General features: G+C 40.2%; 1 protein-coding gene across 1 annotated transcript; it reads left to right on the top strand.

Moving 5' to 3' along the window:
- Window positions 1-2,982: 2,982 nt before the first annotated feature.
- On the top strand, window positions 2,983-8,605 carry hsp90ab1 (heat shock protein 90, alpha (cytosolic), class B member 1). Its single transcript, XM_020603997.1, has 12 exons — window positions 2,983-3,103; window positions 3,933-4,076; window positions 4,255-4,461; window positions 4,620-4,779; window positions 5,319-5,452; window positions 5,555-5,854; window positions 5,945-6,110; window positions 6,250-6,440; window positions 6,547-6,694; window positions 6,851-7,119; window positions 7,670-8,003; window positions 8,084-8,605. The coding sequence occupies exons 2-12, from the start codon at window positions 3,933-3,935 to the stop codon at window positions 8,200-8,202; spliced, it is 2,172 nt and encodes a 723-aa protein (XP_020459653.1). The 5' UTR covers window positions 2,983-3,103; the 3' UTR covers window positions 8,203-8,605.
- The last annotated feature ends 2,967 nt before the right edge of the window (window positions 8,606-11,572 follow it).

Here is an 11,572-nt window from a genome sequence, read left to right as displayed (position 1 = left end):
TGCTGGTCATGGGTCCTGGATTCTGGTTCCGAGGTCGGGTCACTAGTCAGTCATACCGCAGGAACGCGATGTTTCCCCTGTCCCTGGCCTCCCTTAACTTCGGCATCAACTCCCTTCTTCTCTTCCTCACAGACTCGGTGTAATCTTCATTTATATAAATATTAGATCCTTTAAGCTTCTTTGCTTGTTGCAGTATGTGTGCCTTATCTTTCTCTTTCATCAACTTTACCATCACCGCCCTCGGCCCCCGCTCAGAAGGTTTCCCGACTCTGTGAGCTCGCTCCATCTCAATTTCTTGATGAATTTGCAGTTTCTCCTTTAATATTTCCTTCACCTTACACTCCGCATCCGTCCAGCTTTCTCCAGCTGACTCCTTGATTCCCTCAAAAGATCAGGTTTTTTCGCTTGGACTGTACTTCCAAATGCTCCATTTTATCCGTTATGGCTATTAGACTCTCACAAGTTTTGTAGACATCATCCCTTTTTTCCTTGGTTTGTATTTTCTGTTCACCCATGGCTGCTTTAATCACATCCACATCTTGCTGGGTAAACTGCAAACTCGTTTTTATCTCCCGTATTTCTCTGGTCATGTCGTCGAGTCTCTTGTTATTTGTCTCCATAAGTAGTTGCACAAAACCTTTGAAGTTGTCTTGTTGTTGGCTCAACTGTGCGGTGTACATCTGCTTCTTCTGACTCAACATCTCTGTTACTTGCGCCGCTGAAATATAATCCTCTTCTGCTTCAACATCCTCGTTCGCTTCTGATTTATTAGCTCTTTTCCCTCTTGGAGGCATTTTAATAGTTGTAGAATTTCAACCAGAGGTATCAGAAACAACTAAACAACCGCCAAACAATTAAATTCGAAGTTTGCAAATAAAATGTTCAATTGAAGCAAATATTATTTAATTCGTTAATGTAACTAAGCAGTCACGTCAGTGCATCTGTCCTATAAAAGTAACTAAAAATAATTTCAAATATCAGTGGATCTCCTGGTTTAATAATTGTTTCTTGAGGTCATTAGCTGCGATTATTTTTGTTTTGAGCAATCTGCTGATTATCTTCTCATATAATTGTTAGGTATTTTTAGTCAGATAGATATTGGATAGATACTTTATGTATTAGAAATGTTTAGTGGAGATAGGATGTCTAGTTAGACTGTTAAATGCTTAGTCATGCTTATGAGTTTCTACAGGGTACATCTGGTCAAGGATAATGAGAAAGAAAAGTTGATGACTGTCAGCAGACAGGGTGTTTAATATTATTATTATGATGTGTATAACTGTAGCCTTAGCCATAATACGTTCTTATGTTTAATGTCATGACATGTCACTAGAGGTCAGGTCAAAAAGGAGCATTAAATTTGCACATTTGACTAACTGGAACCTACAAATGTTTTTAGCTACACACCACTTAATCAACAGACACACACACATTGATTTACTTCATGTTTTGACTACTGCTATGGCCAGCAGCAAAGTTGGCACCAGAGACGTCTCATTTTGACGTTCCTGTGTAGAATGGGGCTAGCCCAACCGAAGAGATAAATGTATAGGCCTGGTTTTGGTTTTGGTCTTTCATCTTTCATCTGCCTGCGTGTAGTTTGGAGGTGCAAGATACCTGAGCGTGTAATGTTAATTTTTACCTGTGTTCATGGAATAAATCAGCACTGTCTTGTAGTTACTTGGACTGCCCAGTCTCTCAGAGTCAGTATGGTAAAAAGTACCGGGTACAACATAATCTATTATTGTTTTGTCCAGCCAACGGTCCAAAACCCAAACATGTTCAGTTTACTGTGATATACAACAAAAAGGAGCATTAAATTTGCACATTTGACTAACTGGAACCTACAAATGTTTTGCATTTTTCCTAAAAAAAAAAAAAAAAAAAAAAAAAAAAAAAAAAAAAAAAAAAAAAAGAAATAGTTAATCGGCAAATATTTTGATTGCCTTTATTTGTAAAAATGTTTCAAAAGGTAAACAATTTTGCCAGATTTTCCTAGTCTTACATAATAGCTTATTGTATACGGGCGAAAGGCGAATGTTAAATGTTTGTATATGGCTGGTAAATTCCATAAGCCTAATGTGTGTGAAAGACATTTTTATTTCGATATACGAATACTCATATCAACAGTGCAGGTAGCGCTCAGCGCTATAATACATTTATTTTATATCTTTATATCTACAGAACGTTTCAGTTAATGGTTACCATGGCATTACTGTCCACAGCTGGACCGGGAAGGCTGCGGCTGACAAGCCCGTGACGTCACTTTAGACTTTTTTTTTTCATGGAAAGTGCTAGAAGAAACGAAGCACACCCTTCTGGTTTTTCAAATATTCCTCCATCAGATCAAAAAGATCCAAGTTGTTTGTCAATTTCTCATAACATAAAGGATGCACCTGTAATTTTGACTGATTATATAGTTGATGGAGATATTTCTGTCACGACGTGTATGGCTTTAGTTATGAGTCCTTCAACCAAAATTCGGTCTCTGTAGTAATCTTTTTGGCATAAACCGACACTAGGTGGTAGTAGTGGTACGCTGAGCAGAGGGGACTGGCTTTGCTAAATAGATTGCAGTATTTTGTGAGGTACCAGCTTGGTTGGCTTTTACCTAATGGTTCTTGTATACTGAGGTGCTCACGAATGATTAGTTCCACGTATAGCATGCATAAAATATATTTTGATTTGATTTCCTATTTAGAACGAATGCACATAACCTTGGGATAAAGAAAATAATTCATATCTTAAACTGAAGTGCTGCAGTCTTATACAATTGCCTGATTACACGAATAATAGTCTGGTCTATTCACTATCTCGTCTTACGTTCGTGTCAACACTCGCTCTAGTTTTAAGTCAGTATACTGTAGCTCTATTAAAATAATATTGCTATTTTACTGACTGTGTTCGACCCGCAAACTAGATTTAATAGTGGTCGTTAGTTACGTGGTGCACCGCGGATGGATACGGCCGCACAATGCACCACATGTGTATAAAGATTCCGGTCTATTAAAAGGAAGTCCCTTTCCATTATTCTGCGCCAGAGAGCAGAAGGGACAACTTGGTGGTTGCATTTTATTCAAGAACAGTCAACAAAATAAACAAGGTATGTATAGCACTGTTTCGCTTGCCCGTAACATGATGTGAACCGTTAGTTGATTTTTGCTAACCGAACGCTTAACGTTAACTGTTCCATTGATGTGTCAGGATGAGAGCTCCTGAGTCACGACGGCAATATTAACCTGCCCGACTAACATACAGCTAGTACAATAATGGCGTCGTGTTCTCATATCTGTTGCATAATGTGAACACTAATCCTTAACACGGTGATATTGTTTTATAACAACGTTAACAGTTTGTGATACGACTGTGTAAATGCGACACTGCGCCGCTCTGTTGGGCCAGGCTTGGGTTGTACCGAGGCAGGTGTGGTGGAGATTGACAAGGTTGGCTATTTATTTAATAATTCAAACCCGCCCTGGTTGGGTCACACCTAAATGGACCAAAGTAACGTTAACTGACGATTTGGTAGCATTTGTCTGTATTCGTGCCCGTTAACGCTAGTGGTCATTTTATGGTTGCACTCCACGTTCCAACCACAAGTGAACGCGCAGTACCGGTTCTGAGTTGTTTCATTTTCAATTATAGTTCTTACCACGTGTCTGAGGAGTCAATTGTCGGTCGACGCCATATTGGTTTACTGCAATTTCCGCCTTTAACTGTAGCATGATGGCAGTTGTCTGAGTTATGTGTTGATCTATCAGACTGCCTTTGTATAATAATAATAATGCTGAGACTGAATCACACGCCAGCAAATTAGTTTTTAGCTTTTTAAAGCCCTTTGTTTTTCCGTTAGGGTAATGGTATTTTGTCATCCCCAGGGAATACATTTTTCCATAAATTGTTTGAATAAAAGTATGACTTGCCTTGTGCAGATGCCTGAAGAAATGCACCAAGAGGAGGAGGTTGAGACCTTTGCCTTCCAGGCAGAGATAGCTCAGCTGATGTCCCTGATCATCAACACCTTTTATTCCAACAAAGAGATCTTCCTGAGGGAGCTTATCTCTAATGGCTCTGATGTAAGTCTGCAGAAGCTTTGTATTTTCTTATCATGCCCTTGTAATTAAGCAGTTTTTGTTCATGTCCTTATGTTATGATATGGTATTTAATGATGCCAAAGGTTATTCACAAAGCTGCAGATTAGACTGTAGGACCTCATGTGAATATTATCTGTATTTTGTTATTGTATGTTTACAGGCTCTAGACAAAATTCGCTATGAAAGCCTGACAGAACCCTCCAAGCTGGACAGTGGCAAGGATTTGAAAATCGACATCATCCCCAACAAAGCTGACCGCACCCTGACCCTCATCGACACTGGAATCGGCATGACCAAAGCTGACCTGATTAACAACCTGGGTACCATTGCCAAGTCTGGCACCAAGGCCTTCATGGAGGCCCTGCAGGTGGGATAGTGCAACATGATCTATATTGCAGCATGTGGGGAAAAGAACAAGGATGTGCATGTAACAGGCTTAACTTGCAATGCAAAACAATGATAATAGATGCATTCACTTATCAAAGACTGTTAACGTTATGAAAATGAAAAATGTGTCCCTTCTAGGCTGGAGCTGACATCTCCATGATTGGTCAGTTTGGTGTGGGTTTCTACTCTGCCTACCTTGTTGCTGAGAGGGTCGTTGTCATCACCAAACACAATGATGATGAGCAGTACGCCTGGGAGTCCTCTGCTGGAGGTTCCTTCACAGTTAAGGTCGATAACGGTACGTGTCCTGGCATCATTACAGTGGCAACATACTTGAATTTAAAAAAAATACATTGCTGGCCATTTTGATCATCTGTTTAGTCGTGTTTGGTTTTTCAAGAAAAATACACCAAATAACTCAAAAGTACTCAGGAGAATTAAGTGCTCTCCATATCTCTTTCATAGTAAACTTGAAGCTTGGGTTTTAAATTGCTGGTTGGGTAAGGATACTTGCAGTCACTTTGTGCTGGGTGTCTGTGATAGGAATTGTCTAGTTATAGATGAGACAATGGAAAAATTATTTGATTAAGCAATGAAAATTTGCATTCAGCTGCTGGATATTGTTGTCTAGCCCTAAACGTAAAGCAGCATGTTAATTTTGGCAGTTTATCTATGGTATTGCACCGTGCCCATTTGGCACTCTAGGTTATATTTTCAACACAGATGAGTAAAACTGGTTTTATGGCTAGTAGGGTGTGGTCACAGTGTGTCATTTTGCACTGTGTGCAAATGGCTGTACATTTACTTTTTTTTTTTTTTCTTCTCTTCCTTTCACAGGCGAGCCCATTGGCCGGGGAACTAAGATAATCCTGTACTTGAAGGAGGACCAGACGGAGTACACTGAGGAGAGGCGGATCAAGGAGATTGTGAAGAAGCACTCCCAGTTCATTGGCTACCCTATCACCCTGTTTGTATGTATTGAATTTGATTAGCTAATATTCCACTTTTCTTTTGTTCAGGATTAAACAGTTTGTTCCATGGCAGCTTTAAAATCTAGTCCTTTTTACATGCAGGTGGAGAAGGAGCGTGACAAGGAGATCAGTGATGATGAGGCAGAGGAGGAAAAGGCAGAGAAGGTGGAGGAGGGTGAGGACAAGCCAAAGATTGAGGATGTGGGCTCAGATGATGAGGAGGACTCCAAAGACAAGGACAAAAAGAAGAAAAAGAAGATCAAGGAGAAGTATATTGACCAGGAGGAACTGAACAAGACCAAGCCCATCTGGACCAGAAACCCTGACGACATCACAAATGAGGAATATGGCGAGTTCTACAAGAGTCTGACCAATGACTGGGAGGATCACTTGGCTGTCAAGGTGAGCACAGGAGTGGAAAAGCAGCTGTTGGCAGGTATGTATGCCTCAGCCAGCAGTGTCACTGAAACTAAAGTTATTTTCCTTTTACAGCACTTCTCAGTTGAGGGCCAGCTTGAGTTCCGGGCCTTGCTCTTTATCCCCCGCCGGGCACCTTTTGACCTCTTTGAGAACAAGAAAAAGAAGAACAACATCAAGCTGTACGTCAGGAGAGTCTTCATCATGGACAACTGTGAAGAGCTCATCCCTGAGTACCTGAGTAAGTTGAATGACTCCCCACATTTGAGACTAAATAAATTCTTTGCACTGTTGATTCAAATAGGAATTTCTTGTTAATGGTACAACCTTGATGTACCGCTAAAAATGTTTAACTAAACCACAAATCATATTTATTCCAGACTTCATCCGTGGTGTGGTGGACTCCGAGGACCTTCCCCTCAACATTTCCAGAGAAATGTTGCAGCAGAGCAAGATCCTCAAGGTCATTCGCAAGAACATGGTCAAGAAGTGTTTGGAGCTGTTTGCTGAACTGGCTGAGGACAAGGAGAACTACAAGAAGTTCTATGAAGCCTTCTCCAAGAACATCAAGGTATCTAAATGTTTTCATATGAGAATATAAAACAGGCAAAAGGTAACCTTGCTCCTGTGTATGAGTTTGCTTTGGGTATATAACAGTTGTCCTTGTATCACTGTAGCTGGGCATCCATGAGGACTCTCAAAACCGCAAGAAGCTGTCTGAGCTGCTGCGCTACCACAGCTCCCAGTCTGGAGATGAGACGACCTCCCTCACAGACTATGCGTCTCGTATGAAGGAGAACCAGAAGTCTATCTACTACATTACTGGTGAGACTCCTGGCACTGTATGCCTGAACACAAGTGAAAATTTAATTTGCATCATAAGCAGACTAGTACACTATTTAAAAGGATCCCCATTAGCTGGGTACCATGGCAGTCAGCTACTAAATGTCAGTTTAACACTGATGCTCGTCTTATCTCTAGGTGAAAGCAAGGATCAGGTGGCCAACTCTGCCTTTGTCGAGCGTGTCCGCAAGCATGGCTTCGAGGTCCTATACATGACTGAGCCCATTGACGAGTACTGTGTCCAGCAGTTGAAGGAGTTTGATGGCAAGACCCTGGTTTCTGTCACCAAAGAGGGACTGGAGCTGCCAGAAGATGAGGAGGAGAAGAAAAAGATGGAGGAGGACAAGTCCAAGTTTGAGAGCCTCTGCAAGCTCATGAAGGAGATACTTGACAAGAAAGTGGAGAAGGTCAGTGATCCTGCAGCCTTTTTTGTTTTACCTCAAATTTCCCTCATTTTGCAATTTTTAAGCTCACAACTGCAGTTTATGGTCTCTTATTTGGTAACAGGTGCCCCAATTCATCCCACTTATGTTGTGGTGAGTTAATGTCGCTTTCACTTGGCCCCTTAGGATTCCTGTGGTAGCCAGTGTGCCCTGAGTTGTGTGTTTTTGTTTTTGTCTTCCTCCAAACCAAATGTTTGAGTAACTAAAGAATCCAGGGGATTGGGAGATACTGAGTCTAGAACGTTTTTGAAAACCTAACTCAATGTGGTGGATGCACTTGTTTTACTGTTCTAACAGATGCTTGTTTCAGTTTGGATATATTTTTCATAGTTTGACTGGCTGAAGTTTAACCACTTAGTCTAGAAGATGCTTTTGCATTATGCTAGTCTTGGTAAACTGACTGTTGCCTTGGATGTGCTGGAGTGTTATTTCTGACATTACTGTTCTGCATGCTTTAAACCGAGTTCAGCCCTTCTTGAATTTAAATCTTTTGCACTTTTTCTGTCTCATCCAGGTGACTGTATCCAACAGGCTGGTGTCTTCACCCTGCTGCATTGTGACAAGTACTTACGGTTGGACGGCCAACATGGAGAGGATCATGAAGGCCCAGGCACTCAGGGACAACTCCACCATGGGCTACATGATGGCCAAGAAGCACTTGGAGATCAACCCTGACCACCCCATTGTGGAGACTCTCAGGCAGAAGGCTGAAGCTGACAGAAACGACAAGGCTGTGAAAGACCTTGTCATCCTGCTCTTTGAAACCGCTCTGCTTTCCTCAGGCTTTACCCTGGACGACCCACAGACCCACTCCAACCGCATCTACAGAATGATCAAACTTGGACTGGGTAAGAACACAAACATTGTAGCTACAACATGCTGGGTACTTGTATTGAACTCTTTAACAGTAACACAACTGTACCTCTAGGCATCGATGACGATCTTCCCACAGAGGAGGCCACCTCCACAGCTGTCCCAGAAGAGATTCCTCCCCTAGAAGGCGATGGTGATGATGATGATGCTTCACGCATGGAAGAGGTGGATTAAAACTCCCTGCCTCCCAAGTCTCTTAACAGTTTAGCCTCATCTGTAAATTCTTCATCCTAAAACTGCAGTAAAGGTAAAAGTCAAATTGTGTTGTGTGGTGGACCAGTGTTGCTCTTGGGTCTAGAGCATTACTCTGTAAAACCTCCATAAGAAAAGCAGTTTTGGTTTTGCTATACAACTTCATGGTGCCCACACATTTGTTTTACAAAGTCCCCTGTTGCACTCAGTTTTAAATGTCAGAGCAGTAAATATGGGAATGGTACATTCCATGATGAGGTAAGGGGAGGTTCTGTTCATGTGCAACACTGCATGGAGAGAAAGGACTGTGATTCCTTTGCCTGAGTTCAGGCTCGTCTGTATTCAAAGTCTTGTTTTGCAAAAAAAATAAAGATGTATTACCTCATTTGTCTTTTGTTTTAGTTTTCTTCCATTGGCCTATAATTAACATTGGTATTTAATGATCTAATTTAATCAAAAACCTGCCATTATGCTGATTTGAATTGTTCCTCCTGAGGAACCACTAGGTGGAGACATGACACAGTTTAAAGTGTATTAGTCAAAAGTTGGACCAGAAAGATGCACTCAACCGTTTCAAATTCACGGATGGTACATTTCTATCAGGTATGCCCACACCACATGAACTCAAGAAATGCAAAATAAAATGCTGGTTACAGTGGTTAAAACTATTGCCAGACCTAAACACAACTTGTATTACATTGCAAAGTGTCGACAAAAGCAGCTATGTGTGGGGGGGTCATCTTCCTAAGATGTAACTTAATTTTATCTGTGGTGTATGTTTACTGGAGCAAAGTACTTTAATACAGTCTTATGTTTCAATCAACTTAAAACACTACCTAGTCACTTTCAGAAAGTTCTGTACTTTTATACACTTATCTGAGCTTCTAAATGAGCAGAGCTGAGACGGATTACTTGGTCACTGTTTTAAAAATATTTAATCCAGGGATCAATACAGGTTTATGATTAAACTGTTGTGTTAATCTGATTCTGAAAATAAATTATCAAACATAACTGAGTCAAAAGCATAGGTAGTGAAGTCCAGGTATGAGGTAGCAGAAAATGAAAATACTCCAGTAAAGTACAAATTCCTTAAAATTGTACTTGAGTGCAGTGCTAGAGTAAATGTAGGAAAGGAAACTAATGCACCCATCTATATGGCAATAAAAAAAAAAAAGCTTTTGGACAGAACTGCATTTTAAAATACAGGTGCACACTGATTGCACAGGCTTCTTGAAAGTGTGAGGCATCATCAGAAGTACACTTTGGGGGAAATGTAAAATTTGTAGTTTTCCTGGAAGTCATGTGCTTTGTACAAGCCTGAGGGGGTGGCAGCTGCTTTTCTGCTCTTGTAAGTAAAACTGTGAAGCGTGGGTGTATTTCCCTCCTGAATACATGTACATATACTCACATACTCACTCCAGTCAAAGTGATAGTAGATGAAGTTGCTCACTGGATTGTACACATACTGTACATTTAGCCGTATATACTAAATTTAATTGCCGTCACAGCTACTACAAAGTGTTTTGTTTTTAAATTGAAATTAAAAGAGAAAAAAACTTTGGCCAAAAACACCAGGATTGAAATTTTGAAGAATGTTCTGGTGCAATGTCTCAGCCTCAAGCTGATAGAAAGTAGATTGTTACTTGAGGGATTTAGGGTTTGATTTTTGATTTGAATGAGAACAGTAAAGTTCAGAACTTTCAATTAATAATTAAACACCTGCAAAACTAATGGCATCCTGTGTTTAGTGCATTGCTCCTGCTTACCAGTAGCATGTTAGCATTTAGCACAAAGAATCACTGTGCTTAAGCCTCATATCTTATGTTTACCAGGTCAAGAAGGAATTTTTCAGGTACTTTAGGTTTCATTGGTGCATAAGCTGCTAAAACTGTGTTTAGAATTTGTTTTAAGCTTCTTTATAAAGAAATAAGATGAAACACTTTTTGACCTTACACACACACAAGATTTTAAGATGGACAGATTGATGCAAATTTGGTGTTTTTGTTATTTAGCAACTGTGATTTGGTGCAGGACGGTGATGTATAGAACCAAAAGGTTATGCATACAATAAGTTAACATTAATGGTAAATCTTCATCAAAAACCAAATTAAAGTAGGTGTAACATCCTCTTTTATGTACATTAAGTTATTTATATAATGACTTTTTATATCAATTCTGGGGAAAATTCCAGTTTTAGTTCTTGTAGTGATGTTTGGTCAAAGGTTGTAGAGAAGATCCATATTTTTAAAGGCCTTGATTGAAAGAAAAAAAAACGCAAATTAGGCAATTAGGAAATATTCGGACAGGTGATTTAAAGGATTTGTCACTGTCTGATTCAGATGGTGGAACTTTTCTGGTTGAGTTCACTGAGAGTTGCCGCAGGTTTCCCTCAAAGCTGAATACTGCTTTTAACAACAGACTTCCTGTGGAAATATCTGAGTCTCTTGTGAAAAACTGCTTTCAACCCACAAAACTAAGTGCATTAATTGAGGGGGGGTTCCTGGTGCTACTGTGGGCTGTGATGCATAACATTTGCTTGCAGTGTCAGAACTCTGAATGTTTGGTGACCTTTGTGGCCTGTCAGCTCTTCCGCCTTTATGGTGTGTCTGGTTTCGCTGCATGGTCTCAGGGTCCTAAAATGTGGGGACTGGTAGGCTGCACGCCAAAGGTAGAATGAGCTCTGGTTCAGTCACACAGACTTTTTTTTTATTGATTCAGATGAACCAACTTGACAAAACTTATTTGTTTCTCTCTGCATTTTTCATGGCGACTTTAGTGGGTAGATACCTTCTGTATCACTGAATAACTTGAACATGAGAAAAGAAGGTGTAGCTCAACATTATAGTGCACATCTGCAACACACCATCATGCAGGCCTATATGCAAAACATGTTGTGTAATTTAGTTTCTGTGACATTTATAATGATAAATGCCAATACAAAACATAACTACAACTCATAATATGAAACAATTCTGCTATACACATCAGGCATAAGAGTCACTTAACTTTGACAGCTCTTGATATACTGTACTAAAGACAGGAACAGGATTACCACCACCCACGCTGAGTAGAAAGGAAGCAAGTTGTACAAATAAAAGGTTTGGCCCTCCATTGTGGAAGCATAAAATACAGCAACCCACAAAAGAACTAAACCTTTATGACTAGGTGAGAGTGGAGAGTAACACGTGGTCTGTCATACTATGTTCCACACATACAGTAAAGGAGTGCGTGGTGGTTAACTGAAGATTAAAAAGTGTGCCTTGTGATCACAATCCAAGAAGTAACCTGAAGGAAAAATTTACTGTCTTGGGAAATATTTGATTTCTTGCTAAGAATTAAATAAGACAGCTAA

Source organism: Monopterus albus, unplaced genomic scaffold (genome assembly GCF_001952655.1).
Source record: "Monopterus albus unplaced genomic scaffold, M_albus_1.0 scaffold63.1, whole genome shotgun sequence".
NCBI lineage: Eukaryota > Metazoa > Chordata > Actinopteri > Synbranchiformes > Synbranchidae > Monopterus > Monopterus albus.
Note: the sequence above shows the minus strand (reverse complement) of the source record. Positions and strands in the feature narration are given on the sequence as shown.